Source organism: Sturnira hondurensis, unplaced genomic scaffold (genome assembly GCF_014824575.4).
Source record: "Sturnira hondurensis isolate 20B ecotype Veracruz unplaced genomic scaffold, ASM1482457v3 Scaffold0001221, whole genome shotgun sequence".
Lineage (NCBI taxonomy): Eukaryota > Metazoa > Chordata > Mammalia > Chiroptera > Phyllostomidae > Sturnira > Sturnira hondurensis.
This window is the reverse complement of record NW_028073852.1, coordinates 3354070-3374194: the sequence shown is the minus strand read 5'-3', so window position 1 is coordinate 3374194 and position 20125 is coordinate 3354070. Positions and strand designations below refer to the sequence as shown.

The following is a 20125-nucleotide window of genomic DNA, read 5'->3' as shown; positions in this document are numbered from 1 at the left end:
CCCGCCTGTTAGAGGGCATACTGCTTCCCCTGCCTGCGTCTCGGTGCCCCATCGCCTCAGACCCCGCCATGTGGTCTCCAGGTCCCCTCTCGCACTCCCCTCCTCTTTCGCTAGGTTCCGCTTTCAGCCCCTGCTTCGCCACCCTAAGCAGGCTTGACTCCGCTCTCCTCGGGCCAGCGAGCTCTCGCGACGTTCCTGCCATTCTCGGGCCACGCAGAACTGCATTTCCCAGGGCGCCGAGCGGGCGGTGCCCGGGCTGCGGTCAGGTGACCGGGTCCTCTGACCTGCGTCGCTTCGGGGCTGGTGCGCGCGGGCGGGGCCGCGCCGGCCTCTGCAGCTCGCCCTTGGCCCCTCATTCCCCCTCGCCGGCCCCTCAATCTGGGGCGACGACGGTCTTGGCGCGTCTCCGGGTGTCGGACTCTTCGCTGCTCGGGTCGGATCTTAGGAATGTCTTAATCGTGCGGGTGGGAGAGCTGCACCCTGCGCCCGGGATTCTGATCCGAGAACTGGAAGTCGACAGCCTGGACACTTGGCTCCTGGATCCGCCTGCCTCCTCTCACCGTCTGTTCAGTTCCCCGGGACTGGCAGTGGGTTCTCCCGAGCAAAGCTGACTGCCCTGGCCTGCTGCTGACCTCCGGCCGAGTTGAGCCACAATGTCCCCGGAATCGAAAAAGCTTTTCAACATCATCATTTTAGGGATTGCCTTTATGTTTATGTTCACCGCCTTTCAAACTTGTGGAAATGTGGCGGTGAGTTGGGATCTGCTGTTTCTCCTTTGAAGTGCTTCTCAGAATGCATTCCGAAAAGGCTAATGAACAGCAGTTAGCCCCACCAGCGCGCTTCAGTCGCGCCTTTTATTTTCACAGCTTTCTTCGTTTTTGTTTTTGTTTTTATGATTTGGTTTGATTTCATGTATCAGACGTTTCTCTTTACTGTATGGAGATGTGAAACATTGCCGTTTATTCCTCAGATTTGACTTTGGGTTTGTATGTTGACCTATTTCTTTTCTTTTCCTGCACTGAGGTCTGCACTGAACTTGGCGAGCTCAGGCAGCAAACCCCAAGGCGCAGTTTAAGTCCCCTCCCCACTGACCCTCATTGGTTTGTCTTCTATTCTGTAGGCCTTTTCTTCTCTCGTAGGTGCTTCAGTATTAGGTATTGAGCATCTTCAGTTTCTACTTCATTCTCAGTATTTGGAGACTTACCAGGGGGAGGGAGGTTGCAAAACCGTTTCCTTTGGTTGTTGATTAGTTTTCTCTTCCACACAGCAAACTGTCATCAGGAGCTTAAATAGCACCGATTTCCATGGCAGTGGATATACCAGGTATCGTATTGTATAATGGGTTTTCCTTTTTATATTACAGTGGTTGCTTAAATCCCATCAAAATCACGGGCAGTAAAAATACTGTGAATGAATGAGTAGCGACTGCTCTTCTCTATTTAGATTATTTGGGAGAACATAATAGAATGAAGGTGACGAGTGTTGGTTTCATGTAGACACCAGGTTTGAAATCCTGGCTTCGCAGCTGAACTGCTGCGTTATCACCGGCGAGTTGCTTTGATGAGCCGAGTTTCCTTGCTCAGCTAATGCCCATGAAGCGCCTGGCACAGCACCCGGCATCTAATAAGCACTCAAGTGTTGTCACATTATAGCTTCCCAGTCTGCAACAGTGGAGGTCTTACGTGACTCTTGAAACACTTGGTCTTTCTGTTTTTGTAATGTCGTGATTCATACGCTGTCACCAGGAGCTCTGGGGTTTTTATTAAGGGGACTAGTCCCCATTTTGCACATTCAGCAAATGAAGTGAAAAGACAGTTGTAAGTCACTGGTGCTCGGTGACAGGACCTGGGAGTGTCATATGTGCCACCTGGGTCCCTTAATTTCTCTGTACTGAGAGAGTGGGTTGTGGCCAATGCCCTCCCACGTGTGGTCCCCCGCACCCCAGCCCTGTCCAAGTCAAACTCAATTACCCATCCTAAGCCTGACCTCGAATGTGGTATTTTAGAGCAAAGGGATGCGAATGTTCACTTTCTAAGGGATTAATAATACCCCAACTTTCTGTAGTGCTTTGTATTTTGCATAATCTAAAGAGCAAATGAAAGAACATTTGAGAGATTCATAAACATTAAAGGATAATTTCCTTTGGATTTATAAGTGGTAGTTGAATTCAGGACCTTCTAAGTGGTTTTAGTCACACTTTGTCCCAAGACAGGGACTGGGTCTGTAGTAGCTAGACAATATTCTGTGAGACCATTAGGTTGAACTAAATAAACTCTGGCTTAAGCAAGTTTTCACTCTGTGCCTGTTATTTTTAGCAATGAAATGGCATGCCGTTGCCATTGCCGGAGTTGTAAGCCAAGTTTGTAGAACAGACTGGTGGACTAGGGCCTTGGGAGTCAGATTACCAGGGGACCCTGGCCCCCCTCCCCCTGTCACCAGGTGTCCAGGTGAGCTTTGGGCAGGTTAGTTAGCCCCTCCGTGTCAGTTATCTTTTCCTTAAAATGAGGACAACAACTATACCTTCTTCGAAGAGGCAGGATTAAAGGCAAAAATGTGTATAAAGTACAGTGCCTGGTATGTATTATGTGTTAGCTGTTAGGATAATTTACCAGTACATCAAAACCATGTCATCCAAGGCAGGCTCGTTCAAAGAAACATTTGGTGAGCCGCCAATGTTTTGTACAAGTGAGAACTTTTAATATGGCATTCGGTGTAAGGGTACGCTTGTCACGGATGCTGGCTAGGAAGTGAATGCTCACTGCAGACCGCCTGTAGGCTAAGCACACTGGGGAAAGCGAACTTTGGAGACAGCGCCCCAGGAGCTCGGCTTTGTTTTTGCGTGTTGTGTCTGCAGCATGGCGATTATTTACGGAGTGTTCTCTGCGTCGAATCTGATCACGCCCTCGGTGGTCGCCGTCGTAGGACCTCAGCTCTCCATGTTCGCCAGCGGTTTATTTTACAGGTGAGTAGCGTGACTCTTTCACGCATCTTCCTTAGGACACCTTCAGCCCCTTTCAGGCACATAGTAAGCCTCTGACAGGGACTTGCGGACTCGCATCAAAGAGAACAGCCACTAATTTAGGGAGTTGGTGCTCTTCTCGATGCCCGGGATAACAGAGTTGGAATGTGGCTGGGCGCGTGTGTGTTTGCGATTGTTTTACTGTTAACAGAAATAGTATCCAAAAGTCTCTTTCCACGAGAGTTGGAAAGAACTTCCCGTGAAATAACATAACATTTTATACCAAGTTGACTAACAGGAATTCAAGTGACATACTTAAGCTTTTCTTTTGGCCTGTAGAACTCCAGGCCCATCGTGGGCTAAGCTCTTGGCAAAAGCCAACTGCAAACCTTTTTGAGTGCGCGCTTTTACAAATTTGAGCTAGTAAACTAAGGAATGAGTAAGTAGGTCACACCTGTCCTTTTTTATCTGGCTTTGTTTTCAACCCCGGAGGAGTCCTGTGCGTTGATCCCTGGAAGGCTTGCGTGGCGTGCTGTTTCGGGTGTTGTTTGACTGTAATGCGTTGTTGACCTGTTACGTTTTAGCATGTACATTGCCGTTTTTATCCAGCCTTTCACGTGGTCCTTCTACACAGCCTCTGTTTTCATCGGAATTGCGGCTGCCGGTGAGCATTCTGATGTTTATTTTCTCTGGTTTCTGGGGCTTCACTAAGAGTCACATTTGTGCATTTCGCATGTAAAGCTAAAGGATTTCATTCCCCTGATAACCTTTGGTTTGGATTTTAGTACTTTGGACGGCGCAAGGAAACTGCCTGACCATAAATTCAGATGAGCATACCATTGGGAGAAACAGTGGGATTTTCTGGGCACTCCTACAGTCTAGGTAGGATTTAAATAATTCTTTTGCAGCTCAATCTTTCCTGTAATTTTTTTTTTTTTTTTGGTCACATCACAGTTTTGGATCTTCGTTATGTTGAAAACCCAGATCTGTGTTATATGACTTCACTTCCTGGCTGCATACAGATTAAAAGTCGTATGGAATTACTTGTAATGCACAGATTAACCTCAAATGCATGGGAACTTATATAGTAACCATAATACATTTAGCATTGGCTATATTTCAGGGACTGTTGGGTCCATTACTTCATTTCAGTTATCTTTACAATTTCATGAGACGAGAAGACACAGAGGAGAAAAGAGAGGCTTAAAAGTTAAGTAACTGATCTGATTTAAACCATCATTATCTGCGTTCCAGAGGACTCAACCTTCTGACCAAGCTGGTGGCCTGATAGCTGTTAACAAATACCTATCTAAATCTGCATTGAACTATGTGGGTTAGATGTTTCCTAAAATCAGCCACAGTCATTATGCCTCCGAGTCTGTCCTGAGGATTGACCCTCCTGGATCCCGCCTAAAATTTTGGCTTGAATAAGACTTAACAAATGCAAATGTTTAGTTTTAAGGGATTGGATATTAAGGGAGTGCAGTGTGAGTGATTTCTTCTCTAGGAAGTTGGCAAAAGAACTATCTGATTAGATGCAGATAACTAAGTCACAGAACTTTGTCATAGAGTCTTTGAAATAGAAGATTTTAGAAGTAGCATGCACTTGTTTCCAGGGAGTCACTGCCAGTGTTCCAGTAATAAGTCACGAGTGTCAGTGTGAGTCAGGACGCCTTCGAAGGGCAGTTCCACGTCAGGCCACTGTCCCTCGAGCGAGGCTGCACTCCGTCTGGGTCAGTTAGGGGTTCCAGGGGTGGAGCTGGCACTTGGACGTGATCCAGGGCAGGTGGAGGGATGCTTCTAGAAGGATGTGATGCCTCCAGCTTTCTCTCTCTTTTTTACAAATATTGGAAAGATTCTTAGAAAACTAGAAATATGAAAGTAATTTCCCAACATTCTTGTCTTCCTTTTTCCCTCAGCTTGTTCTTTGGAAATCTCTACATATATTTTGCTTGGCAAGGGAAAACTCAAATATCAGGTTTGTTTTACGCAGATATTCATAAAGTATAATAATAGTTTCACAAAAATACCTGTTGTTGCTTTGTTCCAAATTGTTCTGATGAACCTTGGTGCCTTAAGTCTTCTCAGATTTTAGCTTTTAGTAACTTTTTCCTTGGATTGTATTATGTCGCTGGGATTGTAGCTAATGACTTCCAGTGGTATCTCAGGGTGTGGGAGGGCTATGCTGTGTGTGAGTATCTGAGTCAGTTGTCAGACTTTTGGATTCTTAATTGTTTTGTCTGTATACTTCTTTGATGGAAAGAATATGATTAAGTTATTGTGCTTTTTTTTGTTTTATTTTTGCTTAGTAGCAGTTCACTAAAAGAAAAGTGAACTCTCATTTCTCTTCTTGCCCTAGGTTTTTACTGATGCAATAAAGTAAAAAAATTTTTTATATATTTTAAAAAATATTTACACAGTAGCTCTGAACATCATGCCAACCCTGCAGTTGTTTGTGTGCTCACCTCTGTCTGCTTTCTCCCCACCCCCCGCCCCCAGAGAGTGACCGGAGAACAGTGTTCATTGCCCTGACAGTGATTAGCCTCGTGGGGACTGTGCTTTTCTTTCTCATTCGGAAACCAGATTCTGAAAACATCCTGGGAGAGGATGAATCTTCCGATGACCAGGACCTGGAAGTCAATGAGTAAGAAGTTGGAAACATTCCTTTTCATTGTTTTGAAAATATACTTTGAGTAGATCTAGACTAGAGGTTACCAGCCTTTTATAGCCCGAGTGATATTTGATACTGGGCCGACAGGAGGGAAAAGTTTTCAAGCAAATCAGGGAAAGAAGATAAAAGGGAAGAAAAAGGAAGAGGAACGGAGGTAGCCACGCCCTGCCCCACACCTACGGGACCTGGGGGCTTACTTCAGAACTCCTGTCCTAGAGGTGGCTTCCTTTGCCGCCTTCCTGACCTGAGCTGGCAGTGAGTGGTGTGCACCCGCGTGCCCGCTGCACTGACGTGTGTCAGTGGTCTACAGAGGGTATCGGTTTGCCTTGTGTGAGGCCTGAGTGGAAGATGTTTGGGTTCGCGTCTGATGCTGGCCCACTGCAAGATGAGAGTGCTATTTACGAAATTGAGTCCGAGTGGTTACTTGCTTTCAGGGAAGGCATGAGTTTTTAAGGTGAGGAAAAAAGTTTTCCTGTTGCTTTAGAACATACTACCTTTTTTGTATCAGTCATTTATTTATTTAAATCAACTAGCTCTCCACTAGGTTTCTTTATTTGGTTTTTGTTTTGTTTTGTAATCAGTATCATTTAAAGATACAAGAGAAGTAGGTATTGCCCTTTTGACTGGTGGACTAAGAAATGTAATCTTCAAAAAATTTTTTTAAATATTTTATTTATTTATTTTTGGAGAGATGGGAAAGGGGAGAGAAAGAGGTGGCCATCAACATGTGGCCGACTCCCAGGTATCCCCAACTGGGGACCCGGCCCACAACCCGGGCATGTGCACTGACTGGGAATTGAACTGGCTACCCCCTGGCTTGCAGGCCAGCACTCAATCCATTCCACTGAGCCACACCAGCCAGGGCTAAAAATAAAATTTTTAAAAAAGATTTTATTTATTTATCTTTTTTTAAATTTATTTATCTTTAGAGGGGAAGGGAAGGAGAGAAGGAGAGAAACATCAATGTGTGGTTGCCTCTTGTGAGTCCCCCACTGGGACCTGGCCTGCAACCCAGGCATGTGCCCTGACTGGGAATCGAACCCTGATCGTGTGGTTCGCAGGCCCGCGCTCAACCCACTGAGCTACACCAGCCAAGGCTAAAAATAAAATTTTTAAAAAATTGTATTTATCAATTTTGAGAGAGAGAAAGAGAGCGAGAGAAACATCGATTTGTTGTTCCACTTATTGATGCATTCATTGGTTGCTGCTTGTACGTGCCCTGACCGGGGATTGAACTTGGCAACCTTGAGCTGCCCGATGATGCTCTAACTAAGCTACCCAGCCAGGGCAGGAAGTGCAGTCTTAGTTAAAATCTTACCATAATCGTAACAAAAAACTACACTTAAATTACATTAGCTTGTTTAATTCTCACAGGGAGTGGTAGTGTCCCTGTTGTTTAAGTGAGGAAGTGAAACACTGGAGTGAAGCGCTTGTTCAAACCCCTGCAGTTAAGAAACGACAGAGCGGTGCTCGAGCCTCCGAAGCCCTTGTGTTTAACCGACAGGTCCCACTGCACAGTCGTGAGCCGCAGGCGGTAGTGCGGCTTTGAAGAGTTTTAAAGCTGAAGAACTTATTTTTACAGAGCAGGCGTGGCAGAAAATTGAATTCCCACAGGTTGTTTTTAAGGGTGAAGCTAGTCAGCAGAGCAGGTTTCTGTGCACACCGCATGCGTGGACATGGGCAGTAAATTGAGTGTGAAAGAATTGTGTCCCGTTGTTAATGAGGAGCCACCCAGGTGGCACTTTGACCACGTGCTCTGAGGCAGGGACGTGGGTCGCGAGGGGACTCGGAGCCCAGAGCACCAAGGGTTACTAGAAGGGTTTGCTGGGCCACGCAGACGACGGGACTTTCACAAACTTCAGTACAAATGTGAGAGGGGTTTTTTGTTCTCTTTTCAATTTCCTGGGGATAAAAACTTATGTTTTTTCTTTCCTGTTGCCAGGTCTGCCCAGAACAATATGACAAAGGCAGCAGATGCGTTTAGTAAGTGTTTTCTGAGTACTTCTGCATTGAAATTCGAGAACCGACAGTTCGGGAACAACGTCGGCATTGGCCCGTCCCTTTTCCCTGCTCACTTCGGGTTGATGGTACCCCGGTATTTTCGTTTTTCCGGGTATGCATCGTATCTGGAAAAGTGAAATACCTCCATAGCGTGGGGACGGGAGGGGTAGAGATGACGTCCTGAGCCTGCCCACGCTGGGTGAGGGCGGCGGGGCTGCGGAGAACTCCGGAGTTGGGCAGTCACGTGCAGAGGTGAGGACGCAGACCGTGTGATCAGGCACCTTCTCCCTGCTCAGGAGGGAGCGGCACTCTGGCGACCCAGGAGTGGCGGGGACAGCTGTGCTGTCTGAGGAGGGTCCTTTCAGGCTGACCCTCTGGGTGTTTCATTCTCACGACAAGTCCGAGTGCCGTGTAGCGTGCACTGTACAAGCTGTGGACACAGCCTATCCTTGTCTCCATTTTGGAGAAGAGAAACTGAGGGGCAGAGAATTACCTATCCAAGGTCAGACAGCCATCGTGGGACTGAGCTGGGATTTGAGCCCAAACTGTCTGACAGGCAGAGCTGGCCATCCTCGTCCCGTGGCCTCTTCAGAGTCGGGCAGCCACGGCTCCTGAGTGTGAGGAGGCCTGGCGTGGGTCGCTGCTTTGCTGCGCCTGAGGCTCCACCGCTTTGTCTCTGGAGGAGGGAGAATCTGACCGTGGTGGCTCTTCTCTGGGAGGGAGTGGCCTTTTGGGGCCACCTGCTCTTCGTAAGCCCCTCGTTGGCCCCTGGCCACATGCTCCTGTCTGACTGTGGCAGGCCCATCAGTTGCCTGAGGCCAGGGTGCAAATTCTCCATCTCCCCTGCCGTGGGCAGACGACACAAAGCATGCCAGCTTTTGGCCGGGCATTCCTGCAGCCTGTTTTCAGAAAGGCCCGTGGTGTGGGAGTCCGCCCGTGCCTGGCACACGCATGTGCCATTGTTAGGGCTGTTTCGTCTGGCTTTCCTTGTTTCAGAAACGCCCTCATGATGATCCGTTAGGCTACGAGTTGTAATGAAAAGGGATGTGGCCTGACTGTCCCCCAGCAAGATGAGAGGTCTCCAGTCAGAGGTCTGGCTTTCAGCTTTGCAGGTCTAGAAGCTTGCTCGTCAGAATCCCCAGCAGGGCCCTGGCTGGGTAGCTCAGCTGGTTAGAGCGTCATCTGACACCCCAAGGTCGAGGGTCCGATCCCCAGTCATGGGTATGTACCAGGAGCAACCAGTGAATGCATCGATAATTGGAACAATGAAAGTTAGTGCTTCACTCTCTCTTTAAAAACATTTCTAAAAATTGTGTGTGTGTGTGTTTTAAATAGCCTTCATTGTTTAGAGCAGTTTTAGGCTCACAGCAAAATTGAAAGGAAGGTGCAGAGATTTCCCATGTTCCCCACGTCCTCACACGTGCACAGCCTGGTTCATTGTCAGTGTCATCCCCAGGAGAGAGGGGTACCATTGTCACAGTTGACAACCCTGCATTGATACGTCACTGCCACTTGGCATCTGTAGTTTCCACTAGGGTTCACTCTTGATATACGTTTTATGGGTTTGGGCACATGTGTGATTGACGTGTAACTGCCCTATTGTAGTATACTAGATTATGTTTAAAAAATTTTAGTCCTGGCTGGTGTAGCTCAGTGGATTGAGTGAGGGCCTGCGAACCCACACGATCGCGGTTCGATTCCCAGTCAGGGCACATGCCTGGGTTGCAGGCCAGTTCCCAGCAGGGAACTCACGAGAGGCAACCATACATTGATGTTTCTTTCCTTCTCTTCTTCACTTCCCCTCTGAAGATAAATAAATAAAATCTTTAAAAAAATTTTTTTGTTAGCTAAGTCTTCTGATTATTCAAAAACAAACCTGCCCTGTTGATATAATTTTTTTAATTAAAATTTTGTTTTAGCCCTGCCCAGTATGGCTCAGTCGGTTGCCTGCTGGCCTGAGAACCAAAGGGTCATTGGCCAGGTTCCCAGTCAGGGCACAGGCCTGTGTTTTGGGCCAGGTCCCCAGAAGGGGGCGCTCAAGAGGCAACCACACATTGATGTTTCTCTCCCTCTCTCCTTCCTTTCCCCTATCTTAAAGAAAATTGTTTCAAACTTTTAATTGATTATGTATTTTTTTCTGGAAAAGCATGAAAGTGATCTATAGAAATACTGCATTTAGTCTGGCTATATTTCAGTGAAATTAGAAAAGTATCGTCTTTGTCCGTGGAGAAATTCAGGACAGAGTGTTTGTGACTTAAGTCAGTTTCATAGCCAGCAGTTGAGTAAGAACTAAAACCTGCATCCACTGTCAGTTTAGGGCACTAGAGGGGTGGCCTTAAATTATGAAATGTGAGCCAGTTTAGAAGACGGTTAAAATACAGTTTTTAGGAACTCATTTTCCATGGCAGATCTCCACTAAATTGGGCAGCATGAAAACAAACAGCAATGCGGTCATAACCAAGTTGAAGAACTAGAGTTTCATCCTCAGGCCCGAGTGCGAATCGCGGGAAGTGTGTTCCAGCTGCTGTGTGGTCAGGAAGCTTCGGCAGTTCTGACCTGAGTCCAGCCTCAAAACTGCTCCGTGGCGATAGTTCCTCCCGGAAGCTAGCAGCTGGCCAACCCTCGGTTCCCGGAATAGCCTGGCCTGTGATCGGGGCTGTTAGAATATTCTGGTGTTTGGTTTGGGTCTATTTCTTTTCTCCATTTGGTGTTTGGTTTTGTGTGGTGTTTTTTGTTTTGTTTTGTTTTGTTTTGTTTTTAGAGCTGGAGACTGTGTTGGAGAAAACATGACTCTAGAATATATTTGAACGGTTGAAATAAGCAGGTTATTTATAGAGCAGATTTAGTTTGTACCTTAAGCATTTTAATCTGAATCCCTAACCTCTGTCCCAGTGTTTGTTTACTTGCATTATTTTTTTCGACTTACATTATTGACCAAGGGGTGTTTTGGTTGAATAAAGGTTTTAGAATTTTTGTTTGATTAGTTGAAATTGAGGCAAGTACTCCCCGAAATGTTTTTTTCTTTTCTTTTTTTTACAGAAAGGTCTCTTAAATTATGTGTCACCAAGGAGATGCTCCTTCTTAGCATTACAACTGCTTATACAGGTAAGCACTTGTAAGTTACTAAGCTTCGTTTTGTTTTCTGTTGCTGAATAGTGACAGTAAGGGCTAAAAACGACCACCGCGCTGCTCTTTCTCACCGTTGTGTGCATTGCCCGGGCTCGGCGGAGGCTGCTCGGGAGGCCCCAGTGGCGGTCTCCTGGGGAGCAGCCTGGTCCAGAGAGTCCCCTTTGCTTGTCCGAAGGGGTCAAATCGCAGGCCGGGTCTGTCTGTCTCCAGGTGTCCCTGGCCAGCTGCGGGGCCCTGTCGCACATGATCCCCTCCAAAAAGGCAGAAGGAGAAACCACCAGGTTCTAAGCTTGCCTGGCACCTGCCCAGTGTCACCTCCACTGCAAGGCACGGGGCCACCCACACTCCGTGGGCACGCTCCCACGCGCAGGCTTGAAAGCTGGGCGTGGTTCGTCCCAACCCGTGATTTTAGGGCAGAGCGGAGCTCCACAGAAAATCACGAGTGAATCCTTGTCGTTTTGTGTGGTCCAAGGGAATTCCCAATGAGGAGGAATGGGCTCTGTGGCTCACTACTAGGTGGAGTGTTCTTAGGTCTTAAGAATAACGAGAAAATCTGTTTTGTCTTAAAAAGCGCTGTAATGCCCTGGCTGATGTAGCTCAGTGGATTGAGTGCCACTGGCCTGTGAACCAAAGGGTCGCTAGTTTGATTCCCAGTCAGGGCACATGCCTGGGTTGGGGGCCAGGTCCCCAGTGGGGGGCATGCAAGGGGCAACCACACATTGATGTTTCTCTCCGTCTCTTTCCCTCTCCCCCGTCTCTAAAAAGAAATATAAAAAATCTTTTAAAATTGTATCTTTGAAATAAGTACTGTAACGGGCCAATTACTATTTTTGTCCTTTTCTGCCTCATAGGCATAAAACATTTTTTTAGGAGAAATCGAGTAAATATTAAACATCTTTAAAATTCAGAAAAGGTTTGTAACTTTTAGGAATCAGGTCTTCTACTGATCCACCCTAATTTTTTGAAATGTTTCCTGGGAAAAAGGGTTTAATTAAAAGATTGTTATGTCTTTAAGCAATAGTGGGTAGTACACACTGGTTTTCCAAGTGGACCTTCCCGGGCCCTGAGAAAGCTGTCACGGGTTTAGGTCAGCCGTGGCCTTGGCTCATGTCCATCCACACACACAGTGACGGCTTCTAACACAGGGATGTCTTTGCCTCTCCGAGTTCAGACATGTTCGTCTGAAACGTGTGACACCTGCCACCTGGTGGCTCACTCCACGTCACCCGCTCCGCGGCACAAACACCTGCTGTGCTCGGGCCACGTTTCACCCTGAGCGAGTTTGTATGTTTACGTTGGTTCAGTGTGTGCAGAGCTCAGGTACTACAGGGAGTGGGGCAGGAATGGGAACGGGAGGAAGCAAACATGTCATTTAAATCTGATTTTTTTCTAAAGGTCTGGAGTTGACTTTCTTCTCTGGCGTGTACGGAACCTGCATCGGTGCCGTGAATAGATTCGGAACAGAAGAGAAGAGCCTCATTGGACTTTCTGGCATTTTCATCGGCATCGGAGAGATTTTAGGTTAGTTTGAAAAAAAAGTTTTGCATTAAATCACTTCAAGTTATAATAGAAGTTTTAAGTGTACTTCACCTCTCTGTTCTCGAATTTCTATTTCCCTTCTTATTTTTACTCAGATGGGTATGTCTTTGTTTTTTTATTGTTACTATTTTAAGAGAACTGAATTACAAGACATTTGCCAAACACTTCACAGGCAAAATCATACATAGGAAAACACATGGTCTCTCCCAGCTTTTCCTCTTAAAAGGACAGTGTCTTGGGACCCCTGACTTGCTTGCTCTCTGACTGTCTGACACCAGCTGGGCGCTCAGCAGTCCGGTCCAGTTCTGACTGCCTACCGGGTTGGCGTCACACTGCATAGATTCAAGGGCATCTGCCCGCTCTTCAGTAGTAAGTTCTGGGTCCCCAGACTACCCACACTTCTGTCCAACTGGGCTGTGAACTTGGGGGTTCCCACAGCCCCCAGAAAAATGGTATACTTGATATGTAAGTTACTCTAAGGAACAGAAACGCACAGCCTGCTGACGCACACAGGACAAAGTCCTGAAGGGTCCCGGGCGCAGGAACCTCTGTCCCCATGGAGTGGGGTGTGGCACCCTCCCCGCATTTGGAAGCTCTCCCAAAACTGTCATTTCGGGGCTTTGGCAGAGGTCCCCTCCTGCAGGCACAGTTGAATAAATCATTGGCCATTGGCAGTGAGCTCCGTCCCTGGCCCTCCTCCCCTCCCCCAGATCATGGAGCGGAGAGTGCCAGCTCTCTGATCAACCCTGTGTCCTTCTGGCCACCAGCCCCCGTCCTAAAAGCTTCCTAGGGCCACCGCAGCCGTCCTTGTGGTGGCCTCATTTACATAAACTCTGCTCCTGTGGACAGCAAAGACACCCCACTGCTGAGGGAATCCCTGGGCTTTGGGGACTGTGCCAGGAAGGGAGGGGCCGAGGGTTTACTGCAGCCCACCGCGTCTCCCGGTTGAACAGGGGTTTCTTCAGCACAGTGTACTGGATGTTGGGTCAGCTACGAGGAACTCGCCCACAAATCCTCGTTGCGTATCCATTGTGTGAACCAAGCGGACTCCCCTCCTGCACGGAGCCCGCGTCCTCGGGGAAGAACACAGTCAGCAAACACAGGAAACTTAGACTGTCGGGCCACGAGGAGCCCTGCGGAGACAGCGGGCTGCTGGTTTCTGTTCCCCACTTTACCGCCCATGCCCAGGGCTGTGCCAAGCACATCAGTGTCTAGATGCGTGGGGTACGGTTGGAGAATTGTTTGCGTCTGTGCCCATCCTGACTTCTGCAACAGCCCTGGGGCGGGCCTGCTCATTTATTTATTTCTTCCGACTGTATTGAGACGCACCGGTACTTCACGTGCCCTGTAAGTCACCTGTTCGAAGCGCTCAGGTCGGCGTTTTTCGGTGTTTTCACATGGCTGTGCGCCTGTCACTGCAGGCTGCGTTCAGAATGCTTACCACCCTTCCCCGGGCAGCTGCAGGCAGCCCGCCTTCCGTCCCTGTAGATCTGCGTGCCCTGGGCACTTCCCGAAACACCGTCATGCAGTAGGTGGCCTCTGTGTCTGGCTGCTTCTACTCAGCACAGTGTTTTCGGGGTTTTTCCGTGTTACAGCACGTATTCGTTCCTCCTTCTTGCCAAGAACGTTCAGTTGCATGGACATACACCCCATTTTAGTCATTCATCATTGGATGGACGTTGGGTTTGGGGCCGTGACGAATAATGCTGCTGTGAACATCTCAATTATTTATTTCCCATTTTTAGAGCGAAAGGGGCGGAGAAGGGGAGAGAGAAAGAAACATCAGTTAGTTGCCTCTCTCATGCCCCCAGTTAAGGACCTGGCCCGAAACCCAGGCATGTGCCCTGACTGGGAATAGAACCAGCGACCTTTTGGTCCCCAGGCCGGCACTCAGTCCACTGAGCCGCACCAGCCAGGGCGGAATGAGTTTCGTGTGAACACCTGTTTTCACTTCCCTTGGGTGGATGCCTAGCCAGGACTGGAATCGCTAGGTCCTGTGATGACTCTGCATTTGGCTGACTTTTCTCCTCAAGATGGGTCCTGTTCCCTCCTCCCCTGCATGCCCGGCACTAGTGCGGATACCAGACATCGTGACTTTCACCTTTGGGGGGTGCTGGGTGTTTTTACGGTCCTCTGAGTACCCCTGAGCTGTGTTCTTGGATTCCGTTCATTTGCTTGGAAAGGGACAGTGTGATTCTTTCCGGTCCTGCTTTGTAAATGCGCTGGGTGGGCCCGGAGCAGTGCTCAGTCTGGGGCTGGGCCATGTACACCCCGTGCAGGAGGGCGCACGCACCCTCAGTGTGGGAATGCCCTGCTCTGTACGCCAGCTTGTGAATGAGAAGATTTCCCATCTGGTGGGTGGGACCTGGCACTGCTCCCAGCCCGGCGAGGGGCACTACTGCCTCTGACCCTGGTGGGCGCTTCTTCCCCGGTTCTCTGCTAATTTACTCACATTCCGTGCTGGTAAGCACTCGGTAGAGACCAAGGGCACCTCTGCAGGTCTCCGGGGTCGTCTCTGAGTGGCTGTCCGTCTGACACCCTGTCCTGGGAACTCCAGGTCCCTCGGGACCCCAGACTCTGAGCTCTGCCTCCTCAGCCCAGGGAGCGGTGTCCTCACCTGCCTTCCCGCCGGCAGCCAGCTGGTCATCACAGGGCTCACCCCTTTGTTCCCTGTCTCCCAGGGGCAGGGGACAGAGACACCCCTGCCCTTTGGTGTCTGACATCCGTCCCATCTTCAAGTCCACTGCCACTTATTTTCTGTATATTTTTAAGGCAGCGGGTAGATTCAATCCTTGCTTTTCCATCTCACCTGGAAGCCTGTTCTGATTTTTAAAACAACTTCTGTTTCAATAGTTATTCCTTATTTTATATGTTTTTCTTGATTAAATTAGCTATTGGTTTGTCCATTTTATTTCTTTTTTCAAATCGAGATTTTGATATATTGCCCTGGCTGGTATAGCTCAGTGGATTGAGCACAGGCCTGTGAACCGGAGGATCAAGGTTCAATTCCCAGTCAGGGCACATGCCTGGGTTTCGGGCCGGTTTCCAGCAGGGGACCCACGAGAGGCAACCATACATTGGTGTTTCTCTCCTCTCCTTCCCTTCCCCTCTAAAGATAAATAAATAAAATCTTTAAGAAAAAAAGATTTTGATGTATTAACTTGCTCACAGGTTGTTCTGTTCTCTACTCCGTTGATTTCACAGGTGGAAGCCTCTTTGGCTTGCTGAGCAAGAACAACCGTTTCGGGAGAAACCCAGTTGTGCTGCTGGGCATCCTGGTGCATTTTATAGCTTTTTATCTGATATTTCTCAACATGCCTGGGGACGCCCCCATCGCCCCCCTGGAGGGGACAGACAGCCCTGCTTACATCACATCCAGGTACAGGGGCCTCTCTTCCTAGCAGTCTGGGGAGGGGTGGGAGTAGTGGACCCAGATCTTCAAAGAGGGGCAGCTCATCCTCTTCTGGGAAGTCTGTTATCTCTATAAGGCCACTTGTCAAGTGTAGCAGAGCCAAAAAGAGTTGAGAGCTCGTTCCGATCCGTACTTTGCCTCTGCCTTAGAGCAGTGGGCCCTAGGAGTCAGGGTCTCCAGGAAGAACAGCCAGGATCAAGGGGCGGCCCGCCCGCCGGGCAGGGCAGCTGGACTCTCACAGCTGATGCTGAATGTTTTAGGGGTGTTTTACTTAACTCGAAAAGTTGTCATGGACACGTTTGTGACCAGATCCACAGTGTATAGGCAACCCTGCCCAAAACAGTGTTTGCTTCCCAAACCCTTAATAGACTAGGGTTTGCTAGACTGTGCACGTGAGTGCATTTTTAAAAAACTTCCTTTATTTTTAGAGAGGGGAAGGGAGGGAGAAAGAGGGAGAGAAACATCGATGTGCAAGAGATACATTGATCATGCCCTGGCCGGTGTGGATCAGTGGATTGAGCGCCTGCCTGGGAACCAAGGGATCGCAGTTTGATTCCCAGTCAGGTCACATGCCTGGGTTGCGGACCAGGTCCCCAGTGGGGGGCAGTGTGAGAGGCAACCACACACCGATGTTTCTCTTTCTCTCTTTCTCCTGGCTGGGAATCAAACCAACGACCTTTTGGTTCACAGGCCGACACTTAGTCCACTGAGCCACACCAGCCAGGGTGTTTGAACATAAGTTCTTCCTTTGAAAATCCCAGTGTTTATTCTTGTTTCAAGGTGTTTAAAACTTGGAGGGTAAAAGGCTTTTGTGGGCAAGTTGCTTTTATATTGTAAATGGCTCTGACAAATACTGTTGATACTCACCCTAAATTAATTTTTATTTTGCTCAGCAAAGAAGTGGCCATCTTCTGCAGTTTCCTGTTGGGTCTTGGAGACAGCTGCTTCAATACCCAGCTGCTCAGTATTTTGGGTTTTCTCTACTCAGAAGACAGTGCCCCCGCCTTTGCCGTCTTTAAGTTCGTCCAGGTAAGCCCGTGGCAGATTGCGGGCCCTTTGTTTCAGTGCTTTGGGTTTGTTTCCTTATTGTCTCCCAGACGGGAGCAGGGCAGCCTCTCCAGGGCTTTGCAGTGAGTGCGGTGCGGGCCTCTCCCGTGTGTGTGCGATTGTGTGCGATTGTGTGCGATTGTGTGCTCTGGTCTCTCCAATGCAGAGGGGCCGCTTCCTTTCTCAGATCCCTGAGTTTGTCCACAGTGTGGACGCTCCTCGCTGAGTCTGCACGGCCCTTTATTATTCCAGCTCTTCATAAGCCACTGTTTTAAATAGCAGATTGTAGCTTGCTTGACGGTTACCAGCTTGGGAAGGGAGTTTGTGGAGCGTGGGTGCAAGCCGGTGGCATGTGGCGTGCTCTCTAGATGCAGAGAGACCGCCAGTCAGAGAAGGGGCGGGCCGGAGCCAGACGGGGTGCATCATGCAGCCTGGGTTGCCGTGTGCGCGCCGTGACCTATTTCCTTTGTTCTCAGTCCATTTGCGCAGCCGTGGCGTTCTTCTACAGTAACTACCTTCTCCTTCCCTGGCAACTCCTGGTCATGGTGATCTTCGGGTTTTGTGGAACCGTGTCGTTCTTCGCTGTGGAGTGGGAAGCTGCCGCCACTGTCGCCCGGGGTTCCGACTACCGAAGTATCTGACCCAGGGAGCCAGCGACCCGAGGGAGGCCGGGCCTCTGCAGACTGCAGCCGCAGCAGCCAGAGTGCGGGAGGGGCTGCGGCCTTTCGCTTGCACTTGGCAGCGGAGGACGCTCAGTGCGGCAGAATCGAAGAGGTGGGACGGCTCGGTCTGCGGAGTTGGCGTTCAGGTTACAGATGTTCGCTCTTTAAAACCAGTGGAATAAGGGAGATTTGCTCTGTCAGTTGTGGTTGTTCAGAGATGTTGTGTTTTCATTCATCTGTCCCAGGTTCCTTATAATCACGTTACCGAATGTAAATGTTTTCCTCCCCCTCCTGTTTCCTTGAATGATTTTGCCTCGATTCAGAATCCTCAGCCGTGTGTCATGTAGAGACTCTTGCTGGGTATCAAGTTATGTTATCAAGTTATTATTCTACGTAATAATAGGGAACAGATGCCACCCCACACGTGTGTGTGTGGGTGCCGCTGAAATAAACTGGAGATGCTGAAATGGAATCTTCTCCGTAAAAGGATTTGCACTTTCTTCCTCTTTAAATGTTTTGTTTGATAAGTTTTCTGACCCCATAGTTCATAGGAAGGAGTGGCTAGTTAACTATTGAAAAGTGAGGCAAAAATTGTATTCAGTCTTAACAACAGGAATCTAACATTGGTGAATGAACAAAAACACTAAAACGCGCGCGCGCGCACACACATGCACGCACACACACGCACGAGGAGGCTTTTGCCGGCAGTTTTCCTAGAAGACACAAGGCAGGGAAAAGGGAGCGCTGAGCAGGGCCGGCCGGTCTGCGCCCACCCGCGCCCACCCGTGTCCACCTGGAGGTGCCGCGCCGCTCTCTGGGCAGGTGTTCGGGTGGAGACAATACCTTCCCTCTGTAAGAGCTTGCTGAAAACTTTCTTAATTTACGTGCAATTCAGAAACCATAAAATTCACCATTTTAAAGTATACAGTCCAGCGTTATTTTTTTAATAGTATATTCACAGGGTTGGTTCAACTACCACCACCATCTCATTCCAGAACATTTTCGTTCATGACCCCAGAAAGAGCCACACGCCTGTCAGCAGTTAGTCCCCAGCCTCCGGCCTGGCGCTGGCAACCCCTCACCCACTTCCTTTTCTGAGTGGGTTTGCCGGTGCTGACATTGTACGTGGACGGGAGAGCTCACCTCTAAATGCGATTGCTTTGCTGTGCGAGTGAAGAAACTTACAGCAAAGTGCATTAAGCCAGGAGGACCGACAATACCTTGTTTCCCCTTTTTTCAGTCCACTAGAAGCTTAGAAGTTTTCTGGCTGGCCCAGACATCTGAGGAAACCCCAGAGGGTGGTTGCAGACTTGCGGGCGAAGTGCAGGAGGCAGGCAGCCCTGGGTGAGCCAGGGCCCCGGGGGCTCCACTCCTGTTGCTCGAGCTGAGTTCGGGTTTTCTTCCCTGGGGTGGAGAGAAGCCCAGTTGGTGTAGTCGGCCCTTTGGAAACAATTTGTGAATGTTATTTTAGAAAGAATTGAGTGCTTTTATTATTTTATTATCTAAACCCATTATTGTTTACCCGCATGTGTTAGTTCTAATCACCACACAACAAAGTCACCTAAAACTTAGCTCGGGACGCAGCACACACTTGGCATCTCGGACTTTCCGTGGGTCAGGAATCTGGGTGTGCCCAAGCTAGGTCTGTCACAGGTCTGTGGTCAGCATTGTCTGGGGTCCCCCTGGGCGGCCCCGCTTGTCAGCCCACTCACGTGGTGGTTGGCAGTGGGCGGTTCCTCACCTGCCCTTAGACCGAGAGTCTTCGTTCCCCGGGGCTGCAGGTTGCAGGCCACCCTCCGTTCCTCGATGCCTGGAGCCGTTTGTCCTCAGGGCAGCTGCCCACATGGCAACTGACTTCACCAAAGAAAGCAAGCAAGGGAAGAGAGTGCTACCGAGCCGTAAGTCACCGTCTCAAAAGTGACATCCCACACTCATGGGACAGGACTGCAGGAGGAGGTGAGTGCCAGGAGCCGGGGATCCTCGGGACCATCTTACCGGGCTGCCTGGTTCCCATTTGGGCCCAGAGCTGGGGCCTCCGCGCCCACATTGCTCGTTCTCCCGGGCTCTCGGCTAGGCTGTCAGGAAGGGGCTGGCAGCCCATCACTGACCCTGAATGCTCGGGCCCAGGAAGCCCCTCCGGTGACTGGTAACATGAAGCTACTCTGAAATTTCTATTATTATTTGAGTTAAAAGTGAAAAGTGGCCGTGAAATAAAGAGTTTAATGTTTATGCTGATATCTTATGTACTCTGTCAAATAATTTCGCCTTCACATCGCTGGGTAGGTGAAAGGCTCCGCCTGGCCCCTCTCGGTGTGGGTGTGCGGCTTTCCTTGGAAGTGTCGTGGGCGTGGATTGAGTTAGGCCTGGCCCTCCAGCAGCCTCTGTTGACTCACAGGTTCTCTGTGAGTGTGAGGAGCACCCCCCACCCACGGGCACACACAAACGCTTGAAACCCTTCCAACCTGGGCTTTGGCTGTGCACACTGACGATTTCTTTCCTTCAGGAATTTTGGTTGGTTGGTTGGCTGTTGATTTGCATCTGAAATACATCACTGCCTATGAATAGTTTAAATGTCCTAGATCCTCATACCCATTTGGATGGCTGCTTTTCAAAAACCAAAATAAGTTTCGGTGAGATGTGGGGACCCTTGTGCACGACTGGTGAGAATGTGACATGGCGCAACCTCTCTGGGAAACAGTGCAAAA

The 20125-nt window shown here is 49.1% G+C and overlaps 1 protein-coding gene across 1 annotated transcript; it reads left to right on the top strand.

The window, feature by feature from the left end:
- Positions 1 to 256: 256 nt before the first annotated feature.
- MFSD11 (major facilitator superfamily domain containing 11) lies at positions 257 to 18304 on the top strand. The gene is made up of 13 exons (XM_037064688.1): positions 257 to 749; positions 1268 to 1323; positions 2855 to 2962; positions 3544 to 3623; positions 3745 to 3841; positions 4879 to 4937; positions 5459 to 5603; positions 7573 to 7613; positions 10671 to 10736; positions 12156 to 12281; positions 15504 to 15678; positions 16605 to 16740; positions 17235 to 18304. The coding sequence occupies exons 1-13, from the start codon at positions 654 to 656 to the stop codon at positions 17397 to 17399; spliced, it is 1350 nt and encodes a 449-aa protein (XP_036920583.1). The 5' UTR covers positions 257 to 653; the 3' UTR covers positions 17400 to 18304.
- Positions 18305 to 20125: the final 1821 nt, after the last annotated feature.